This window comes from Coregonus clupeaformis, unplaced genomic scaffold (assembly GCF_020615455.1).
Source record: "Coregonus clupeaformis isolate EN_2021a unplaced genomic scaffold, ASM2061545v1 scaf0015, whole genome shotgun sequence".
NCBI classification, from domain to species: Eukaryota; Metazoa; Chordata; class Actinopteri; order Salmoniformes; family Salmonidae; genus Coregonus; species Coregonus clupeaformis.
This window is the reverse complement of record NW_025533470.1, coordinates 933,763-959,000: the sequence shown is the minus strand read 5'-3', so window position 1 is coordinate 959,000 and position 25,238 is coordinate 933,763. Positions and strand designations below refer to the sequence as shown.

Genomic DNA, 25,238 nt, shown 5'->3' with positions numbered 1-25,238 from the left:
GTTGATCCTAGAACATTAACATATTTGGTATGTTGATCCTGAAACATTAACATATTGGATATGTTGATCCTGAAACATTAACATATTGGGTATGTTGATCCTAGAACATTAACATATTGGGTACGTTGATCCTAGAACATTACACATATTAGGGCACGTTGATCCTAGAACATTAACATATTGGGTATGTTGATCCTGAAACATTAACATATTGGATATGTTGATCCTAGAACATTAACATATTGGGTATGTTGATCCTGAAACATTAACATATTGGGTATGTTGATCCTAGAACATTAACATATTGGGTATGTTGATCCTAGAACATTAACATATTGGGTATGTTGATCCTAGAACATTAACATATTGGGTACGTTGATCCTAGAACATTAACATATTGGGTATGTTGATCCTAGAACATTAACATATTGGGTATGTTGATCCTAGAACATTAACATATTTGGTATGTTGATCCTGAAACATTAACATATTGGATATGTTGATCCTGAAACATTAACATATTGGGTATGTTGATCCTAGAACATTAACATATTGGGTACGTTGATCCTAGAACATTAACATATTGGGTACGTTGATCCTAGAACATTAACATATTGGGTATGTTGATCCTGAAACATTAACATATTGGATATGTTGATCCTAGAACATTAACATATTGGGTATGTTGATCCTGAAACATTAACATATTGGGTATGTTGATCCTAGAACATTAACATATTGGGTACGTTGATCCTAGAACATTAACATATTGGGTATGTTGATCCTAGAACATTAAAATATTGGGTATGTTGATCCTAGAACATTAACATATTGGGTATGTTGATCCTAGAACATTAACATAGTGGGTATGTTGATCCTGAAACATTAACATATTGGGTATGTTGATCCTAGAACATTAACATATTGGGTATGTTGATCCTGAAACATTAACATATTGGGTATGTTGATCCTAGAACATTAACATATTGGGTATGTTGATCCTAGAACATTAACATATTGGGTATGTTGATCCTAGAACATTAACATATTGGGTATGTTGATCCTAGAACATTAACATAGTGGGTATGTTGATCCTAGAACATTAACATATTGGGTATGTTGATCCTAGAACATTAACATATTGGGTATGTTGATCCTAGAACATTAACATATTGGGTGTCTTAATCCTAGAACATTAACATATTGGGTATGTTGATCCTAGAACATTAACATATTGGGTATGTTGATCCTGAAACATTAACATATTGGGTATGTTGATCCTGAAACATTAACATATTGGGTATGTTGATCCTAGAACATTAACATATTGGGTATGTTGATCCTAGAACATTAACATATTGGGTGTCTTAATCCTAGAACATTAACATATTGGGTATGTTGATCCTAGAACATTAACATATTGGGTATGTTGATCCTGAAACATTAACATATTGGGTATGTTGATCCTGAAACATTAACATATTGGGTATGTTGATCCTAGAACATTAACATATTGGGTATGTTGATCCTAGAACATTAACATATTGGGTATGTTGATCCTAGAACATTAACATATTGGGTGTCTTAATCCTAGAACATTAACATATTGGGTATGTTGATCCTAGAACATTAACATATTGGGTATGTTGATCCTGAAACATTAACATATTGGGTATGTTGATCCTGAAACATTAACATATTGGGTATGTTGATCCTAGAACATTAACATATTGGGTATGTTGATCCTAGAACATTAACATAGTGGGTATGTTGATCCTGAAACATTAACATATTGGGTATGTTGATCCTAGAACATTAACATATTGGGTATGTTGATCCTAGAACATTAACATATTGGGTATGTTGATCCTAGAACATTAACATATTGGATATGTTGATCCTAGAACATTAACATATTGGGTATGTTGATCCTAGAACATTAACATATTGGATATGTTGATCCTAGAACATTAACATATTGGGTATGTTGATCCTGAAACATTAACATATTGGATATGTTGATCCTAGAACATTAACATATTGGGTACTTTGATCCTAGAACATTAACATATTGGGTATGTTGATCCTAGAACATTAACATAGTGGGTATGTTGATCCTGAAACATTAACATATTGGGTATGTTGATCCTAGAACATTAACATATTGTGTATGTTGATCCTAGAACATTAACATATTGGGTATGTTGATCCTAGAACATTAACATATTGGGTGTGTTGATCCTGAAACATTAACATATTGGGTATGTTGATCCTGAAACATTAACATATTGGGTATGTTGATCCTAGAACATTAACATATTGGGTATGTTGATCCTAGAACATTAACATATTGGGTATGTTGATCCTGAAACATTAACATATTGGGTGTGTTGATCCTGAAACATTAACATATTGGGTATGTTGATCCTAGAACATTAACATAGTGGGTATGTTGATCCTGAAACATTAACATATTGGGTGTGTTGATCCTGAAACATTAACATATTGGGTACTTTGATCCTAGAACATTAACATATTGGGTATGTTGATCCTAGAACATTAACATATTGGGTATGTTGATCCTAGAACATTAACATATTGGGTGTGTTGATCCTGAAACATTAACATAGTGGGTATGTTGATCCTAGAACATTAACATATTGGGTATGTTGATCCTAGAACATTAACATATTGGGTGTGTTGATCCTGAAACATTAACATATTGGGTACGTTGATCCTAGAACATTAACATATTGGGTATGTTGATCCTAGAACATTAACATATTGGGTATGTTGATCCTAGAACATTAACATATTGGGTGTCTTAATCCTAGAACATTAACATATTGGGTATGTTGATCCTAGAACATTAACATATTGGGTACGTTGATCCTAGAACATTAACATATTGGGTATGTTGATCCTAGAACATTAACATAGTGGGTATGTTGATCCTAGAACATTAACATATTGGGTGTGTTGATCCTGAAACATTAACATAGTGGGTATGTTGATCCTAGAACATTAACATATTGGGTATGTTGATCCTAGAACATTAACATATTGGGTGTGTTGATCCTGAAACATTAACATATTGGGTACTTTGATCCTAGAACATTAACATATTGGGTATGTTGATCCTGAAACATTAACATAGTGGGTATGTTGATCCTGAAACATTAACATATTGGGTATGTTGATCCTAGAACATTAACATATTGGGTGTGTTGATCCTGAAACATTAACATATTGGGTATGTTGATCCTGAAACATTAACATATTGGGTATGTTGATCCTAGAACATTAACATATTGGGTATGTTGATCCTAGAACATTAACATATTGGGTGTGTTGATCCTGAAACATTAACATAGTGGGTATGTTGATCCTAGAACATTAACATATTGGGTATGTTGATCCTAGAACATTAACATATTGGGTGTGTTGATCCTGAAACATTAACATATTGGGTATGTTGATCCTGAAACATTAACATATTGGGTATGTTGATCCTAGAACATTAACATATTGGGTATGTTGATCCTGAAACATTAACATATTGGGTATGTTGATCCTGAAACATTAACATAGTGGGTATGTTGATCCTGAAACATTAACATAGTGGGTATGTTGATCCTAGAACATTAACATATTGGGTGTGTTGATCCTGAAACATTAACATATTGGGTGTGTTGATCCTGAAACATTAACATAGTGGGTATGTTGATCCTGAAACATTAACATATTGGGTATGTTGATCCTAGAACATTAACATATTGGGTGTGTTGATCCTGAAACATTAACATATTGGGTATGTTGATCCTGAAACATTAACATATTGGGTATGTTGATCCTAGAACATTAACATATTGGGTATGTTGATCCTAGAACATTAACATATTGGGTGTGTTGATCCTGAAACATTAACATAGTGGGTATGTTGATCCTAGAACATTAACATATTGGGTATGTTGATCCTAGAACATTAACATATTGGGTGTGTTGATCCTGAAACATTAACATATTGGGTATGTTGATCCTGAAACATTAACATATTGGGTATGTTGATCCTAGAACATTAACATATTGGGTATGTTGATCCTAGAACATTAACATATTGGGTATGTTGATCCTGAAACATTAACATATTGGGTGTGTTGATCCTGAAACATTAACATATTGGGTATGTTGATCCTAGAACATTAACATAGTGGGTATGTTGATCCTGAAACATTAACATATTGGGTACGTTGATCCTAGAACATTAACATATTGGGTATGTTGATCCTAGAACATTAACATATTGGGTATGTTGATCCTGAAACATTAACATATTGGGTATGTTGATCCTAGAACATTAACATATTGGATATGTTGATCCTAGAACATTAACATATTGGGTATGTTGATCCTAGAACATTAACATATTGGGTATGTTGATCCTAGAACATTTACATAGTGGGTATGTTGATCCTGAAACATTAACATATTGGGTATGTTGATCCTAGAACATTAACATATTGGGTATGTTGATCCTGAAACATTAACATATTGGGTATGTTGATCCTAGAACATTAACATATTGGGTATGTTGATCCTGAAACATTAACATATTGGGTATGTTGATCCTAGAACATTAACATATTGGGTATGTTGATCCTGAAACATTAACATATTGGGTATGTTGATCCTAGAACATTAACATATTGGGTACGTTGATCCTAGAACATTAACATATTGGGTGTGTTGATCCTAGGTGGGAGTGTTGATCTTCGCCAGCATCGTGGGGAACGTAGGAGCCATGATCTCCAACATGAACGCTACGCGGGCAGAGTTCCAGAGCCGCATCGACCAGGTCAAACACTACATGCAGTTCAGACACGTCAGCCGCGACCTGGAGCACCGTGTCATTCGCTGGTTCGACTACCTCTGGACCAATCAGAAGGCGGTAGACGAACAGGAAGTGCTGAAGAGCCTGCCCAATAAGCTGAGGGCTGAGATCGCTATCAATGTGCACCTGGAGACTTTGAAGAAGGTAGAAAACACACACTCTCACATACTTGCCTCCTCCCTCTCTCTCTCTCTCTCTCTTCTCCTCTCTCTCTCTCTCTCTCTCTCTCTCTCTCTTCTCCTCTCTCTCTCTCTCTCTCTCTCTCTCTCTTCTCCTCGTCTCTCTCCCCACCTCCCTCTCCCCCCTCCTCTAGGCGTGTATCTTCCAGGACTGTGAGGCAGGCCTCCTAGTAGAGTTGGTGTTGACGCTGTTTCTCCATCTCTCTCTCTCTCTCTCTTCTCCTCTCTCTCTTCTTCTCCTCTCTCTCTCTCTTCTCCTCCTCCCTCTCTCTCTCTTTTCCATCTCTCTTCTCCTCTCTCTCTTCTCCTCCTCTCTCTCTCTCTTTTCCTCCTCTCTCTTCACCTCCTCTCTCTTCTCCTCCTCTCTCTCTCTTCTCCTCTCTCTCTTCTCCTCTCTCTCTCTCTTTTCCTCCTCTCTCTCTCTTCTCCTCCTCTCTCTTCTCCTCCTCTCTCTCTCTTCTCCTCTCTCTCTTCTCCTCTCTCTCTCTCTCTCTTTTCCTCCTCTCTCTCTCTTCTCCTCCTCTCTCTTCTCCTCCTCTCTCTCTCTCTCTCTCCTCTCTCCTCTCTCTCTCTCTTCTCCTCCTCCCTCTCTCTCTTTTCCATCTCTCTCTCCGTCTCTCTCCCCACCCCCCTCTCCCCCCTCCTCTAGGTGCGTATCTTCCAGGATTGTGAGGCAGGCCTGCTAGTAGAGTTGGTATTGAAGCTACGTCCCCAGGTCTTCTCTCCAGGAGATTATATCTGTCGTAAAGGAGACATCGGGAAGGAGATGTACATTATTAAAGATGGCCGCCTGGCGGTGGTGGGAGATGATGGAGCTACTCAGCTGGCCATGCTCACCTCAGGAAGCTGCTTCGGGGAGATCAGGTAGGGGGGGGGGAGGGAGTGTGTGTTAGTGTGTGCGTCCGTACGTGTTTCTGTCTAATTGTTGTTGCATAAATACTATAATGTTTGTGTGTTTTCCTCTGTCAGCATCCTGAACATCCGGGGCAGTAAGATGGGCAACAGGAGAACAGCTAACATCCGTAGCCTTGGTTACTCGGACCTGTTCTGCCTGTCTAAGAGAGATCTGACCGAGGCGCTCAGCGACTTCCCTCATGCTAGAACCCAGTTGGAGCAGAGGGGGCGGGACATCCTCAGGAAGGAGGGGCTACTGGATGAAGAGGGAGGAGTTAGCCTGGGAGTGGAGGAAATGGAGGAGAAGGTGTGGTTTTGTTTGTTTGTTTGTTTGTAAACACAAGTAAGGAAGCACAACATGCATATATAGTAAGATGATTGAGATGGACTGATGTGTTTCCTGAATGGCCCCCATAGAGCTCTAGCCTAAAGCAGCGCACCACAAAGGGTATACAGTGTCATTGTGGAGGCAGAAGACTCATTTCCCTCATGGGCCTCACATAGGAGATAAACTGGAAGAGTGTGTGAACCAGGTACAGAATTCTAATACTCATCATCATCTTAACTACTGTCCTCTTATAGGTGGAGAAGTTGGAGGCGTGTGTGGATCATCTCCAGACGCGGTTGGCACGGCTACAAATGGAGTATGCCACCGCGCAGCAACGCCTGAAGCAGCGAATCACGGTTCTGGAACGCAGCGTCGGCACCGCGGTTACCGTCGGAAGCGGCTTCCTGTCTGACGCCGACGGCAACGAGAGTGGTGGTGACGACGGAGCACGCAGTGAGATCAACATCAGACTGTGACAACAATGCTGTATCGCCATAGAGACAGCTGGACGAGCGCTTATCTTATTTACTCTCTGTTTTATTTAGTTGTATTTATATTGTGACAGATTTTATATGTTGTTGTAGTTGTTGTTGATTATGTCTGTGAGCAGGGTGTCGCTGTGTATAAGGATGGAATAACGCTGAGTCTACCTGTAAGCTACTGTATGTTGAACAATGTTGTTGTTTTTAAACGATCTCTTGAAAAACATGTTGAAAAAATTATTTCACCTTAAATTCCTATTACTGACAACCCAAATAATAACTTCCAATAGTTTTTTTTTTTTACTTGATGGTTATTTTGGAAATAACAGAGCTCTCTCTACCAGGAGGTTGAGAAGTCAAAAGAGCGTCATACCAGCAATGCTATATTAGAATGTCAATTTTCATAGCATTTTACTAATTTAAACAATATTTTTTTTAAAAAGTGCTTTAGGTCTGCTTCAATGGCTTCTATAGGTAGTATTGGGGATTTATTATTCTCCTAAACTGATGGGATGACTAATTTAGAAAGAATGCAGTCTTGACTGGGCTAATGTAGGCTGTGACACCTGGCAGGCTGTGATTGATGTGAAGAGAAGATAAGGATTGTGTCTTCAAATGCTAGACTATAATAGTTCATTGTGATTTATGAGTCTTCCTTTGACATGGGAATGATGTCTAAGGGAGCTGGCTCTTCTCACTATGATAGGTTGTTATGATAATCTTGTGCCTGGATTATGTGTGTAACAAATGGCGCCGAAGAGATGAGACCAACCCCCTGAATCAACGGATTGGCTGAGATAGTTTAAACCACGCTCAAGTCTTTACTCTAATTGGCCAGCAGAGAAGTGGGAAACTTCCTCTGTCTAGTATTTGGGTATTGTTTCTGGAGCAATGTGTTAGTTCTCTGGAGTGTCCTGCGAGGCATATCAGAGAGCCCGTATATACGAAACATCATATTTACCATTGAAGGTTTTTGCATTAATTAAAATAACTAGTATACCTTAGAAGTCGTGTTGACCTCTTTTGTTCCTAATGCCAGATTTGAATTGACGCGACTTTGACAATAGGCCCTTTTCACGTGACGTCAGACAACTTCCGTTCTGCCGCGATGCAGGTTATGTTTACATCCGGTGTCGCTTAGGAACGCTTAGCTAGTAGCACATCATTATGGAGTTCACCCAGTCCCTTTCACATCTGCCACCAATACGACTTAACGACGTAGAACGACTTGCTGACAAGTGGTCCCTTACTTCAAGATCGAAGCTTGATAAAGGCTACAAGTTCTTCGTTGAAGGTTACCTGTTTGATTATGAAGGTACGTGTTTATCTTTATTTAGCTTAAATTAGCCCTATGCTAGCGAAGGTTATGAGCTGACGAGTTTCTGTTTTGCAGCCTCTTTTTAATATTACTGCTGTTTGTATCGACCGTAAAATAAGAGTCAGTAATGTATTAATGGCTAATGCTGCGCCCTTTCTCCCAATCACTGTATTGAAACAGTCTCAAGTGTAGTTAACGGTGAGGTGACAGTGAGAGGGCGATGTTACAGGTCCATGAAGAAAAATGAGGAGGCTCATCGGCTTCAGGTTTCTCAGATAAACAGTTCTCTAACATTATGATAAGATAGGTTAAGATAGATAAGTTTTCTTTTTGTTGTGTTTTGCTGCGGTTGCAGATTTAATAAGAATGATTCCACAAAGTTCCACTGTGGATCAGTTTGTTTCTCAGTCTGAGCTCTGATTTTGTATCATTAAACTTAATACACAACGAAATTCTTACAAACCGATGTGGGTTGTTGACGGCAATAAAGACTGGGAAAGATTCTGTGATAACTCAAAATGTTCAAATTTTCGATAAGTGTTGGCACTACTTGTCAAAGGTTTCAGAACAGCCAATTTTTCTTAATTAAAAAAAGAAATTGGGTTTTGAAAATTGTGTACAGTAGTTTATAATGAAACGCAGAAAAAATGTTTTGTAAGTACAGCACTAATTGTTATGTCTCTATGAACAGGTTACACTAGACTCTGCAGAGGTTCCTGTGGTACTCAATCACATGTCATGTTCCTGCTCTGCTGGGAAAGCACTATGTAATCACATAGTAGCACTTCTTTTTCAAAGTGCTCACTATGTTACCATGGGCTTTAAGACAGTGCCATTGCCTCTGTCATGCACCAGCGCACTGCAGACCTGGCACCGGCCTAGGACACAGGTCAGACATTATTTGTTACACTGATGCAGAACTTTGCAGTTTGTATTGACTTTTGACAATGTATTGTTCATCATTATTATATCACAGGGAATTGTACCAGAGGCCACCAATGATATGGCGGTGTGTAAACCAGCGGCTAAGAAAAAAACAAGTGTCAGAGCTGGTGTGAAGTGCACACTGTACCGAGCCTATGATGGTGAGTCTGAATGAGCCCCCGCCTGTACTAGAGCACAAAGACTTTAGTGCATTTCTAAAATAATACAAACATAAAAGTGATTATTATTTGTTACTTTTTATATAGACTTTCAGTGGATATTTTTTATTTGTATTAGAAGCATGTACGAGACTGGATGAGTGTGGTTGTCTTTTTAGTGAAAAAGATAAGGTGGCATTTAATGAAATCTAAACTTGACATATCTCACTTTCATGCCAGGGCCTATTCCGGATCCTCACGTCATGGCCAGTGCTGAGAAACTGAAAGACATCCGTCCACAACCAGGGATTTGCAAATTGCTGCACGGGCTTGAGGGCCTTAATTTGGTGGACTCTAAATTTGGCCCTGTGCCATTTGGGTCTGTGCTTTCTTACCAGTGCCCTCTAGAATTAAGTAGAGATATTATTAAACACCCTGGTGCCAGTGAGTTTCCTCAGTTGCCTATTGAAGGTTACAACTTTAAATTTCCCATTGATTTTGAGCCCAACTACACACAACAATGTCATTTGGACAGCCTGATTGTGTCAGAGGAGATGTCTGCTGCTATTGAAGCAGAAACAAGAATGCAGTCAGAATGCCAGCTGTGGAGCCAGGTACGCAAACCCCGACTGACAGCCAGCAGATTCCGTGAAATATGCCATGTTCGTGGGGAGTTGTCTGCCAAGGCTTTGGCAACCCCGCATTCTGAGAGGAACTCCTCAGACAGCTGCTATGAGAAGAGGGTTGGATCTGGAACCTGAGATACTGAGGCAATATTCTGATTTTTGTGATGTCTCTCTGAAACAATGCGGGGTCATCATCCACCCTGATTCACCTCACCTTGCAGCCAGCCCGGATGCTAAAGTCTTCTGCCCAACAGAAGCACCACCATTTGGTCTTGCTGAGGTTAAGAGTTGCGATGTTGAAAATGTTACCCAAGTTAAACACCTGATCACAGTTAAAGGCCAGGCCTGCCTTAAGAAGAGCCACAAATACTACTATCAGGTTCAAGGCCAACTCGCCTTAAGCGGACTTCAGTGGTGTGACTTCATTACAGATACCCGCACTGACTTCACAGTTGAGAGAATCTTTAGGGATGAGGAGATTATCCACTCAATGCGACAGAAGCTTGATCATTTCTATTATAACATCTACATGGATGTCTTCTTAAGTTATAAAACATAAGGCAGAATTTTATGTGTAAATAGTGTTAAGGTAAATGTGGAAGGTGAACCTTTGACATTTTTTTTCTTTAACTGCAAATTAACTTGTCATATACTGTATATCTCCTATGTACTGAAACACACATTTTGAAAAGGATTGTGATGTAAATGTCGACATGTTTTTCTTTAACTGCAAATGAACTTCATTGTGTTATATACTGTATATCTATGTATTGAAATACAAATTTTGAAAAGGATTGCGATGTTGTAAATGCTCTTACCAAAATCAAAAAGGATTGGAAGCAGTTGCTTGCAAACATATATTTAATAGTTCCATCAGTGCCATGACACATAAGCACATAACATGGTTAATAGTTGGATATTTTTACAATATATCACATTAGGTTCATTAATAGCTATGAAAAAGTTATTACCCTTAACAAAAACATACAGTATAACATTAGATCAATTAAATTACCAACAAAGTTAATTCATATTTACATTTTTTTGTACATCCAATACAGTAATATAAAAGTACTTCTATTTACAGCCCATCTAGCTTACTCAGGAAATATACAACTTCCAGTTGACAAAAACATCAGACTGGTTTGTCTCCTTTAATGTCAAGAGGTCCCTGATAGTTCGACATGAGGCAGCAGATGGCCCACAGCTGATTCACTGAACCCACTGTGGAAAGAGGAACAAGCCCATCCCAGATATGGTACTCCTTCACCCTCCGTATGGCCCTCTCGACTAAAATCCTCAGCCGGGCGATGGCCTGGGTCTTAAGAGTGTCCTCCCTGCTGAGCTGAGGAGATTTTTTCAGTGGAGGGATGACGAGTGTTGCCCCCACTTCTGACAACATCCTCTCGATCAGGAAACCCTTGTCCGCCATTAATTCATCTCCGGGCTGAAGTAAATGCAAGATCTGACATTTCCGTGTTATTTCCATGTCGGAGATGGAGCCTGTGTAGAGCTTTGATACAAATGTGATAACACCACATGGAGCTACACCAATCAGCCCTTTAAAGGTGGTGTGATTTTTGTAGCTCGAAAAGGTTTCTGACTGTAGTGAGAGGGAGGATGGTGTTTCACAGCGGATCTCGGTGCAGTCTACTATAACTCTCACCTGAGGGCAGTAGAGCTTGAACTTATCAGGCATTGTGGCCTGCACCTGCTCTCTTGTCATCCACACCGGCAGTGAGCCAAGAACCTGGTAAAGGTAGCTAGTCCATGTTAAAATGATGCGGCTAACTGTGGACAGGCTGACCTCAAAGATGGTAGACAAGGTTTTCTCCTGAAGCCCAGCTGCAACACGACACAGAAACATAAATAGTTCATCAATAAGTGGAAGTTTTCGGTGAGGGCTAGGTGTCACATGTGCCGTTTGCTGTGCCTTAGACCAGTATACAAGCCGTGAAGCAGAGGGATAAACAGAATCCCAAAACACGGTGAAGACCTCCTTTGAGCTGAATCGTGTGTAGTAGCGATAGTCCTCATCTGTGACACAAAAATTAAAAAGGAGTGGATGCTGCTTCTTAACTGTCAGGTGCTGGATCTCAATTTCTAGGGACAACACTTGCAGCTCCAACTCTCGAATTCTTTGAGTAGCACTGTCCAGTTTACCTTAAGGGGAAGAAAAAGCATACATGTTGGTAGGTTAGTTATTACTCATCTATCCCATCCCATTTTCAATAAATAAAACTGAAGAAGCTTCTAAGATGGATGAGGTTTAAAACGCCAAGTCTTTTCACAGAGAGACCAGTTACTCCAAATCGTAGTATAAAATAGTATTTTTACTTAACTGCCATATACTTTTACTTTTTTTGCCAAACAGATACATGGTTACTCTTATTTGTAATACTAACCAGGAGAAGGACGGCAGGCATAGTCGTGATCGTTTGTCACTGCAGGCAAAGCACCCTCTGTGCTGTCAGGCATCTCATGATCAGAATCATCCAGGACAGCAACACCAAGACGCTTTCTTGCTCGCTGGTAAACTGACTCCCGAGCTTGTGAGCCGCCTCCTATATGTGTGAAATTAACCATATGCTTGTCATGATACATTTTGGTAATCACTTTTCAGTCCCTAAAATGACAAAATGTAGCAGCTATATTGCATCAGGATTAAATTATTAAACATTTTGTACAAGTAATATATTATTGGATTACAGTAGTATTACGTTTAACGCTGTCTACCTATCCTTACCCCAATCATTCCAGTGGAATCTAGACGGCACTGATCCCTGTTTAATACGGATCCGTCCACTGGCCGATGTGTATCTATCCTCAGGGGGAAAGTGCTGACTGCAAACAAAGGTGCTCCCACGAAGAATCTTAAAACTTGGTCCCTCATCTCTCCTGATCGCCCTCACCCAACGGGCACGTATTTCTCCATCAACAGGGAAATCGTGAAAACTCAGATACGGGAATTTCTGTTTGTTGTTTGAACAAAATGGTACACTGCAATAGCATCTTCTCGAAGATTGTGCCATGCTTCGGTGTTGGATGGGATACTGTTGCGATACAGACACCGAGAGAAAAGAAACAGCTAAATTAACATTCAGCTTTGACCAGGAATCAATATTTATCTAGCTATCATGCACAACAGTATTTGAATAGGTGAGTTACTATACATTCATGAATAAACTAACTGCCTAACAAAGGGTTAGATAGCTAGCTAAGTAAACTTGTTACATTACAGCCAGGCAGCAATGTAACGCTACCTTTAACGTTATCGGTATCTGGTACTAAGTTGTTGTTAGCTAACGTTAGCCCACTTTTAAGTAACTAAGGCAGTGAACAATTATGAATTAACAATAACGTTAGCAAGTTACAAACCATTGCATATACGTAAACATTATTACTCTTAACTTTACTAATTTAACTTAAACGTACCTTTTGGAATTTCTTCAAGTAGCTAGCTTGCTAGTTAGTGGTCAACAGTTGTATTTTCGTTGAGAAGTCTCAGGTTACGGGCGAACGGAAGTGAAGTTAACCTGCTACGCGGAAAGGCGGAAGTTAGATGACGTCATCGTGAAAAGGGCCTATTGGTGACCCCGACGTGATCTGGTAGAAGGGACTTCGCTGGATACTTTCCGGCCCATTGGTCATCTCTTTCATTGGACTGTGTTTCACAAAAAGTCCGGACAAAATTAAAGGTAAGCAGATGCCTATTGTTAAATAACTGAAAATCTGCAAATTGGCTTTATTCAAATTAATTTTGTGAAACACCTGTCTGATGTAAGTGAACTAAATTATGAAACTATTATGAGTAGATAAGCACCATATTGTGACATGCAAACCTGTGGTGAATGTGATGTTAAACCATGGTACCATAGAGTATTTGTTCTACCGGCAAGGTCCGTAACTACGAGGGTACGGCTAGGTTCGGAGAAAATACTGACATCTATCGGCAAGGTCCGTAACTGCGAGGGTACGGCTAGGTTCGAAGATACAGGGAATTATTGGCTAAGGGCGTTGACTGCTGACACATATCCATCGAGATATGGCTAGGATTAGAGGAGCGCCAAAATTTTAGTTGAGTATTGTTTCTTTGACACATATCCAGAAGAGATATGGCTAGGTTCTGAGAAAAATACTGAAGTCTCCAGGCTAGGATCACCAGGGGTGAGAACTGTGAGACACAGGGAATTATTGGCTAAGGGCAGAGGAGCGCCAAAATTTTAGTTGAGTATTGTTTCTGAGACACATATCCAGAAGAGATATGGCTAGGTTCTGAGGAAAATACTGAAGTCTCTGGACCACAAATGGTGGAACCGTGAGATACAGGGATTAATTGATTAAGGTGTAACGTTGTGGCACATATCCACTGAAGATATGGCTAGGATCACAATGGCCACTTAAATTTTAGATAGTGTTACGCTACTGACACGTATCAAAATGCTAGATACGGATAGAGTCAGGGGGACACTGGGTGTTGTTGTATGCATGAGTGCGCGAATGATCACAGACGAAATAAAATAGTTAATAGGTGTTATTAAAAAATAATAAACCTGTATATTAAGACGTCTGTGGCTGTCCAAACGGTATAATTTGGGAATAACTGTTGGATTTGTGGTTGCTTAAACCATATAACCCGTTAAAAACAATTGGGAACATAAAGCTAAAGTGATGAATTGTGTGACTGAATTAAAACGTTTGAACTGATATATTTGAAATATAACGTTTGGTGTTTGAAAAAGCATAATACTGCTTTTGAATAGTTGTGTCGAAACAATTCGGTTTAGTATTTGATTTGAGGTTTGATGTTTGACGTAGAATAATACTGGTTTTAGGTGCTTGGTTTGGGCTATTTGGTTTATTATTTGATTTAACGTTTGATGTTTGACCGTGCAAAAGACTGGTTAAACAATTAGAGCGAAATAATTCGGTTTATAAACGTGCACCAACTTTAACTAATTAGGTGGGAATTATTTGATTTAAATAAATAGACTGGAGTACTTTGAGTAACGGCGGAATATTGGAGGCGCGCTGGGACGAGAAGCAGCTCCTCACAGCTCCTCAAAAAGGTAGAGTTGCGAGGGGAGGGGCTGGAGAGAGCGAAAGTGTGGCTTTTGGAGCCATGAAAAGACTGGGAGATGGCTGGGAACGCATGTGGGTTTCTGACGAGAGGTGTTCTAAACTTGCTCACCGAGCGTAGACGTGCGTTGGGTGAGAAAGTAGAGAATATTTACATGTGCGTTTTTGGTAATTTGGCAGACGCTCTTGACTAGAGCGATTTATGGGAACAATTGGGGTTGAGTGCCTTGCTCAAGGGCACATCGGCAGATTTTTCGCCTGGTCGGCTCGGGGATTGTAACCGGCGACCTCTCGGTTGTTGGCGCGGCGCTATTGGTTACTAAACTGCCAGCCGCCCCATATGAGTTTAAGATTGTGGCGTTGTTGGATAATATGATGGCGGATTAAACTGACCATAAGTAATGTTGTTTTAGACGTAATGTGTAATATAGTACAAAACAAATAGAGGGTTAAATTGAACTAATTATCATGGTAGAGCTAACGTAGTACAGTGAGGGAACTTCATTTTGTGTCAGAGGGTAAGATGAGATCATTAATGGTACTATTAGTGGAAATCTATTTATCATTTCAAGGCATGGAGTAATAATCTGCATTTATGAGTGTGAATTCCACGGCTGATGTGTTGATTGAATGGGTACGATGGAGTATTTGGTTTGGTAATGTTGAATGGACTATTTGTAGCGAGCGTGTTTAGGGGGTAAATAGAAAAACTAAATTATACAATAGGGAATCAAAGAGAGAGATAGTTTTTTGCTGAGGTGAAAGCTACTGCGATTTTCATTTGGTGACGTCACTTGCTCTATGAACTGGAAGTAGTTACTTTGAGAGCATCGCAGATGGTGTGAAGTGACTGGCGTTGTCCCTGGTTCGAACACAGGTAGGGACAGTAGACAAAGCTTTCGCAATGGGGCTATATACCTAAATTACTATGTGGATTGAGAAATGTGAAAGATTGAATTAGATAGCTTAAATAGAACTATTCTAGAAAAGTCTATGAAAATATGTAATAAGGTTACCATGCGCTCTCCCCGAAGGAGCAAGGGGAGGGTGAGAGACAGTATAGTTCAGATGATAAGAATGTCATTAAGCGTATGCTGACCAACGATAGGAAGTATTTGTTTTATTAATTAGGGCATAATCAGAGAGAACAGTTAAATACATTGAATAGCGAACTGAAATGGGTTAGCGGGGAAATACAAGATAAATGGACCATTTTGAAACGATAATTTATTTTGGTTAGGATGAAAGTATGCATTGGCTGTTGTGCTGGGGAATGGCGCCAGCCTGTAGTGGGTTATGGATTTGTTACATAAACTTATATTTTGGACTGGGGTGATAAAATAGGCTACAATTGTAGCATAATCAGAAAAAAGACACAATTTAATGTGAATTAGTTATTACAATTGTTGTTGATAGTTGTTACGGTTATTATCATTGATCCAGTAATGATATAAGGATAGTAGAGGAAGGCAGGGGATTTAATCTCATTTAGGGAAGTTATATTAGGAAGAAAATACCATTAAATGAGGGAACATTTGATGTAACTGTGATTGTATTGGCTAAAAACTCAAATATGACATATACAGGGAGGACAGGAACAATGGAAGGGAAGACAGGTTTTCCTAGGGAGTGGAATAAATAATTGATAAATGGATCATTTGAGATGAGATCACATGTAGCAGAGTTAGGGTAATCAATTAAATAATCATAGTATACTCGAGGAATTTTGAGTGGTTTAATGGATTAGTTAGGAGGAATTAGAATGATACAAACAATTATTGATGGGTTAAGACTGGGAATATCTATCATGTTTTGTGTGTACTACCATCTTTAGAATATAACTAGGAGAAAGAGATTAGCTCATCTCAGTTAGGCAGAATTTAGGTCATAAAAGTGAGCTATCAAATTGAGTGAGGCCTGGCTATTTGTGATTGTTGTTTTTTCAAATTGGGTTAAAATGGGTTCACAGAGCCAGAGGCTGTACAGAGAAAGGTGGAGCCCCCATGTTGTCCTAGTGAAAGAACATTCAGAGGAATGTTTATCACTAGGTAAATATATAAAACAAGGGAAGAACATTACTGACTGGCAGAATACACCAAATGGGGATCAGTATGGCCACTCCACTGGGAGATATAGAATAAAGTTGAATGGGAGAGCAAAAACCCAGCCCAGTGTCCATCTGGAGATAAGTTTTAACGGATGACAGGAAGAGATTTTCTTAACTCAGGAACAGGAGGGTGAGTTAGCAGCAATTCTGTTCAAATTATGGTCACAAGGACAACAGATGTAGGACTAATAAAGGGGGTAGCTCCAGTACAAGTGATTCCTCGATCCGATAATAGACCATACCAAAAGCAATATACTATGAAACCAGAAGCAATAAAAGGGATAACACCTACATTTGAGAATTTACTTAAGGGAGGGGTGATAATTCCTGGAGATGTGGTACAATGAAACTCTCCAATATTTCATGTTAGAAAGGAGGCACCTAGCGCCGACTGGAGGATGGTCATGGACTTACAGTTAGTTTAATAGAAATATAATTCCCAGAGTTCCATGTGTATAAAATCCACATACATTGATGAACCAATTGAAACCAGAGAACTCCTATTTTACAGTGATAGATTTAACTAATGCTTTCTTTAGCATCCAAGTTCATCCGGATAGTTAGGGGTGGTTTGGCTTTACTTTTCAGGGAAGGAAATGGACTTAGGCTAGGATGCCTCAAGGCTACTCGGAAAGTCTTACAATCTTTGCCCAGGCTATAACTAATAATTTGGGAAAGTTTGAACATAGGGAAGGATGCAAATGTTAGTTTATATAGATGATATTCTATTGGCTAATCCCACTCAGGAGGGATGTAAGAGGGATACAATCCAATTGTTAACCTTCCTGGAAGAACAGGGACACAAAGTGAGCAGAAAGAAACTTAAACTTTGGTAGATCGAGGTCATTTACCTAGGACACGCTATAACACAGGAGGGGAGAATGTTAAACTCATCCATAAAAACTGCTATATTTGGAGCGCCAAAACCGTTAAAACAAAAAACAAATGATGAGCTAATTGGTAATGATAAAGTGCTGTAAAGTTTGCGTACTCCATTATGTACTGCATACGGGTAAATTAAGTGATCTTATCTATGGGAAGGCAATGGCAGCCCATGGTAAAATCATTTGGAACTCTAAGGAGGCATACATACATAAGGGATGTTATCCAAATGGTAGAGAGTTACGAGGGATATGACATTGGTAGTGATTTAAAGATGAAGTTTTTTGGTGGGCTATTAGATAAAACTGGGTTAATCATGAACATAAAGATTTATATTCTTTGTTGCTAGACAGAAGACTTAGGTGACTTAAAAAATAGACTTGTCATGTCCAACAATTAGTCTTCAGGTCAAGCCCGGGAGAGCCTGGGTAGAACAGAGTTTGAACTAAACATAAGTGTTTTTACAGGATAAGAGATTGATTGATTGGATTACTAATTGATTCTGAACTAGATGAAAGTTGAATTTAGCTTCCATAAAAGACAAAGGAAGTGGGAGGAGCAATAAAGGAGCAAAAGATAATCTAAAAAATGAAAGGCATGGCAATAGGATGATAAATTACATAAGAAATGGTTTAGAAAGGTGGTAATATTGACACATGGGCAAATCATGTGTCAAAAAGGGGGAGTGATAGGATTAAATAATATTGATAGAATTAAATAAAAATACTTAAAAGAAAAAACAACAATAGAAATTGAGAGCTGAGCATGTATGTGTGAAGATAGTTTATTAACCACACCCGTATGTCAGAGGTTTTGTGCCCCACAGGTGAACTAAAGGAGAAGGTGACCCACTCTATCACACCAGGAGACTGGGTGTGGATCCAGTCCCTAAAAGAAGAAAAACTGGAAGCAGGCCTGTTGGGAAGGGCCCTATCAAGTCCTATTAGATCAATCTGGGTGCATGTCACACACTGCAAAAAGGTAAACCCAGCTACACCTGACGAACAAACACAGAGTTAGGAGAAAGATCCGATCACCACTAGGGCTCGGGGTTGGCTCCTTAACGAAGATTCCCTTACCCTGTCTGATCATCCCTGTGTGAGTTTGGTAGAAGGTGAAGTAATGGGTTGGCGTCTGACATGTTCTCAGGGCAAGGGTGGGGATTCACAGGTCTCCTGACGGTAGGTAGCTGTCTGATTGTGGGGGCCATATTCCTAACACACTCAAACCCTTCTGATCAGCCGAAAGTAGTAGTTAACCTAAAACAAGTTGATAAAATGATACCTGAGCATAGTCTATGAAGGCATAGGAGACAGCTAGACGTAGGGAAAGGGGAAGATTAGGGACTTTAGGGGAGGACATCACTATATGTGTGTCGCCGTGTACATCCTGGGACTATGTAGTTGCTCATATCGAGAGCGTGGGGGATATGTAAATCTCCATACACAGTTTGGGGACAGGTGGAGACAGGGTGTAGGAATCTTGACCGGTGGTTGGAATGGATTTAGTATACGGCAAGAACTATGTCTAAAGAGGACTGTTGAAAGACTGGTGAAAGAGTCTTGTAGTAACTTGAACTATCAGTATCCCCCGATAACAAACTCATTCCGACCTAGGTTGCCTACGTTTGAAGTCTCAGGGGATTCTAATCGTTTTTCTAGGACTAGTAAGATAGGATACAGAGTAGGGCATCTTAGCTCTGCTCCTACACAGAGAATATCACAACTGAAAGAGAACATGACTAATCTCTCCTCTTTGTTGCAGACAGAGGATTGTAGGACCCAAAACCAGGCCTGTGCTGACATCTGATGGTTGTGTGGTGATAACTGATTGTGAACTCAACTACATATGTAAACAATCAAATGTGTCAGAGACTGGTGAGTTGTCAAATAGAAAGTAGGACCTCCTCCTGGGATCCTTTGATGAAAGGATCCTGTGATGGGATAGGAGTACCTCGAGAGGTTCCAGAACAATTCAAAGCTAGGAATCAGACCGCAGTTGAGTTTGAATCAAGTATTTTTTGTTGGTCAACAATTAATAAAAACTTAGATTGGATAAATTATATTTACTCTAACCAGCAAAGATTTATAAACCACACTTGTGATGCAATAAAGGGATTAGATGAGCAGACAGCGGCAACTATCTTAATGACAAAGCAGAATAGAATAGCGTTAGATATGCTTTTGGCTGAGAGGGGCGGAGTTTGTGTTCTGTTTGGATCTATGTGCTGTATTTTCATCCTCAAACAATATAGCACCGGACGGGTCAGTGACAAAAGAGCTTAATGGGAGTAACTACACTGACAAACAAACTGGCTGAGAGATCTGATATTGATAGCTCCATAAACGGTTGGTTTGATAACATATTTGGTAAATGGAAAACTATTGTTGTAACTGTTCTGGGTGAAGTTATAGCTTCTATGGGTATACTTGTTCTTTGTGGATGTTGTCTTATTTCCTGTGTCTGAGGTTTGGTGAGAAAGGAGATGGAGAAGGTGATTTCCCACAGATGGTGAGATACGGCCCAATCCTGGACTCCAACCTAGGAATGGAGGATATGACCTACCAGGCTTGGTGGAGTGACACTAGAGGGTGTCTAAAGGGGGCCAAAATATACTTCTCTGTTTGTGTTTTATGTTTTAATAGTCTTATGTTTTGTGTTCTATTAATCCTGTGTTTTATGCTTTATTAATCAAGTTAACCATGTGAATGTTTGTCTTTTCTTATGTGATGGTTTGAAGTTCCTTGGTGACTGGTAACAATTTGCAAGTGGGGTGTAGATGAACTGAGGGTTTGCATTTTTAGTAACATTATGGCCTATTAATAAAAGTGTGATTTTTTGTTTGTATTGTATTATAATGAATGACAATCTGTGTTTTCTTATTTTTTGAATCACACCTTATGAGGTGTGAAAAGGGGGACTATTGGGGATTTATTATTCTCCTAAACTGATGGGATGACTAATTTAGAAAGAATGCAGTCTTGACTGGGCTAATGTAGGCTGTGACACCTGGCAGGCTGTGATTGATGTGAAGAGAAGATAAGGATTGTGTCTTCAAATGCTAGACTATAATAGTTCATTGTGATTTATGAGTCTTCCTTTGACATGGGAATGATGTCTAAGGGAGCTGGCTCTTCTCACTATGATAGGTTGTTATGATAATCTTGTGCCTGGATTATGTGTGTAACAAATGGCGCCGAAGAGATGAGACCAACCCCCTGAATCAACGGATTGGCTGAGATAGTTTAAACCACGCTCAAGTCTTTACTCTAATTGGCCAGCAGAGAAGTGGGAAACTTCCTCTGTCTAGTATTTGGGTATTGTTTCTGGAGCAATGTGTTAGTTCTCTGGAGTGTCCTGCGAGGCATATCAGAGAGCCCGTATATACGAAACATCATATTTACCATTGAAGGTTTTTGCATTAATTAAAATAACTAGTATACCTTAGAAGTCGTGTTGACCTCTTTTGTTCCTAATGCCAGATTTGAATTGACGCGACTTTGACAGTAGGTAGGCTAAATGAGGACTGATGTCAAATGTTAATAAAATATGGTAATATTATATGTCCAAACATGAATATTCAATTACATTCAAATTAATGTGTTTTCAAGTGGTGTATAGTGCAATGTCCCTCAAAATGTTTTTGTTAAATTTCGAATGATCCAGGTTTCCCACATGTTCATTTTTTGATTTGATTTATTAGGATCCCCTTTAGCCGACGCTAATAGAGAGTCTTACTGGGGTCCAACAGATAACAAAAAAATACATTACAGAGAAAATAATGTAGAATTTACATACATTTAAAAACATGAACATGTAGTGTGTGTGTGTGCATCTATCAGTTACACATACATGTCAGTACATACACACAACAAGTAGGTCACATGGGGGAGAGGCGTTGTGCCGTGAGGTGTTGCTTTATTTGTTTTTTGAAAACCTGGTTTGCTGTTCACTTGCGCTATATAAGATGGAAGGGAGTTCCATGCACTCATGGCTCTGTATAATACTGTACGTTTCCATGAATTTGTTCTGGACCTGGGGACCGTGAAAAGACCCCTGGTGGCATGTCTGGTGGGGTGGGTGTGTGTGACAGAGCTGTGTGTAAGTTGACTATGCAAACAATTTGGAATTTCCAACACATTCATGTTTCTTATAAAAAGAAGAAGTGATGCAGTCAGTCTCTCCTCAACTCTTAGCCAAGAGAGACTGGCATGCATCGTATTAATATTAGCCCTCTGATTACAATGAAGAGCAAGACGTGCCGCTCTGTTCTGGACCAGCTGCAGCTTAACTAGGTCTTTCATTACAGCACTCGACCACACGACTGGACAATAATCAAGATTAGACTAAATTAGAGCCTGCAGGACTTGCTTTTTGGAATGGGGTGTCAAATAAAGCAACGCATCTCTTTATTACGGACAGACCTCTCCCCATCTTTACAACCATTGAATCTAATGTTTTGACCATGACTGTTTACAATCTATGGTAACACCAAGAAATGTAGTCTCCTCAACTTGTTCAACAGCCACACCATTCATTACCAGATTCAGCTGAGGTCTAGAACTTAGGGAATGATTAGTACCAAATACAATGCTCTTAGTTTTAGAGATGTTCAGGACCAGTTTATTACTGGCCACCCATACCAAAGCAGACTGCAACTCTTTGTTAAGGGTTTCAGTGACTTCAACGCTGTGGTTGCTGATGCGTATATGGTTGAATCATCAGCATACATGGACACACATGCTTTGTTTAATGCCAGTGGCAGGTCATTGGTAAAAATAGAAAAGAGTATAGGGCCTAGAGAGCTGCCCTGCAGTACACCACACTGTACATGTTTGACATTAGAGAAGGTTCCATTAAAGAAAACCCTTTGAGTTCTATTAGATAGATAGCTCTGAATCCACGATATGGCAGAGGTTGAAAAGCCATAACACATACATTTTTTCAACAACAGGTTATGGTCAATAATATCAAAGGCTGCACTGAAATCTAACAGTACAGCTCCCACAATCTTCTTATTATCAATTTCTTTCAACCAAACATCAGTCATTTGTGTCAGTGCGGTACATGTTGAGTGCCCTTCTCTATAAGTATGCTCAAGCCCGGGACAATATGCAGTCCCAGCAACAATGGCTAACCGCATAGCGGGCTGCGTTCAATCCCTCAAGAAACCAAACAGCCCCTCAGACCCGACCTTGGTCAGCTCACTGGACAGATAGTAGAGGTCCCAGTAACTGATGCCAACCACGATATCCAAACTCAAAAGGTAGCTAGCTACTAACTTTCTCAATAGACTTTAAAAACTTTCCAAAACAACAATATTTTCCAAAACAACAAGCCGAGCTCTCCCTTGCTCCGCATTCCGCGTTCAACAGGACTACATTTTGAGATAATATAAAGTTCCATCTTTTATTACTATTATATGCATTATTGTATAGGCAACCTTAAGTCATTATTGTAAAGGCGACCTTAAGTCATTATTGTAAAGGCGACCTTAAGTCATTATTGTAAAGGCGACCATAAGTCATTATTGTAAAGGCGACCTTAAGTCATTATTGTAAAGGCAACCTTAAGTCATTATTATAAAGGCGACCTTAAGTCATTATTGTAAAGGCGACCTTAAGTCATTATTGTAAAGGCGACCTTAAGTCATTATTGTAAAGGCAACCTTAAGTCATTATTATAAAGGCGACCTTAAGTCATTATTGTAAAGGCGACCTTAAGTCATTATTGTAAAGGCGACCTTAAGTCATTATTGTATAGGCAACCTTAAGACATTATTGTATAGGCAACCTTAAGACATTATTATAAAGGCGACCTTAAGTCATTATTGTAAAGGCGACCTTAAGTCATTATTGTAAAGGTGACCTTAAGTCATTATTGTAAAGGTGACCTTAAGTCATTATTGTAAAGGTGACCTTAAGTCATTATTATAAAGGCGACCTTAAGTCATTATTATAAAGGCGACCTTAAGTCATTATTGTAAAGGTGACCTTAACCAATTTATGTGTTCTAATATAGTGTCTTGTCAACAATTCAATAATATTTTCACCAAAATAAGTATTTTTTTAAATGTACCCATTTCTTAGTCCACCGTACCTTTTACTGACATATCAACCACCTGTTTGAGCACATATTAAAAAATATATATTTATTTAACTATCTAATTTCATATTCCTACTCTTCAAGGTCACTACTAACAGGAATGGTGCAATATTAATCCCTCACCAACTGAATCCCTGCTTTTTATCCAATATCTTTGGTGAGTGATTTTGAGTTAGAGTGCAGCAACTCAAAAGGATACAAATTATGTAAATTGCTGCAGGAAGGCTGGGGGAGTTGACCAATCAGGTCAAGCAAAGATTTTTTTACATTTACATTTACATTTTAGTCATTTAGCAGACGCTCTTATCCAGAGCGACTTACAGGAGCAATTAGGGTTAAGTGCCTTGCTCAAGGGCACATTTACGTCATTTAGCAGACGCTCTTATCCAGAGCAACTCACAAATTGGTGCATTCACCCTATAGCCAGTGGGATAACCACTTTACAATTTTTTTTGGGGGGGGTAGAAGGATTACTTTATCCTATCCCAGGTATTCCTTAAAGAGGTGGGGTTTCAAATGTCTCCGGAAGGTGGTGAGTGACTCCGCTGTCCTGGCGTCGTGAGGGAGCTTGTTCCACCATTGGGGTGCCAGAGCAGCGAACAGTTTTGACTGGGCTGAGCGGGAACTATGCTTCCGCAGAGGAAGGGAGCCAGCAGGCCAGAGGTGGATGAACGCAATGCCCTCGTTTGGGTGTAGGGACTGATCAGAGCCCGAAGGTACAGAGGTGCCGTTCCCCTCACTGCTCCATAGGCAAGCACCATGGTCTTGTAACGGATGCGAGCTTCAACTGGAAGCCAGTGGAGTGTGCGGAGGAGGGGGTGACGTGAGAGAACTTGGGAAGGTTGAACACCAGACGGGCTGCGGCATTCTGGATGAGTTGTAGGGGTTTAATGGCACAGGCAGGGAGGCCAGCCAACAGTGAGTTGCAGTAATCCAGACGGGAGATGACAAGTGCCTGGATTAGGACCTGTGCCGCTTCCTGTGTAAGGCAGGGTCGTACTCTCCGAATGTTGTAGAGCATGAACCTGCAGGAGCGGGTCACCGCCTTGATGTTAGCGGAGAACGACAGGGTGTTGTCCAGGGTCACGCCAAGGCTCTTCGCACTCTGGGAGGAGGACACAATGGAGTTGTCAACCGTGATGGCGAGATCATGGAACGGGCAGTCCTTCCCCGGGAGGAAGAGCAGCTCCGTCTTGCCAGGGTTCAGCTTGAGGTGGTGATCCGTCATCCATACTGATATGTCTGCCAGACATGCAGAGATGCGA

At 39.9% G+C, this 25,238-nt stretch overlaps 1 protein-coding gene across 2 annotated transcripts in view; it reads left to right on the top strand.

Annotated features, from left to right (window-relative positions):
• The window catches only part of LOC121556121 (cyclic nucleotide-gated cation channel), a 47,333-nt gene extending 40,005 nt beyond the window's left edge, over positions 1-7,328 (top strand). For both annotated transcript variants that reach the window (XM_041870010.2, XM_041870011.2), the window contains exons 9-12: positions 4,757-5,035; positions 5,720-5,934; positions 6,040-6,271; positions 6,547-7,328. In XM_041870010.2, coding sequence (XP_041725944.1) covers positions 4,757-5,035; positions 5,720-5,934; positions 6,040-6,271; positions 6,547-6,768 — 948 coding nt within the window. In that variant the 3' untranslated portion in view covers positions 6,769-7,328. The remainder of the gene's footprint in view (positions 1-4,756; positions 5,036-5,719; positions 5,935-6,039; positions 6,272-6,546) is intronic.
• Positions 7,329-25,238: the final 17,910 nt, after the last annotated feature.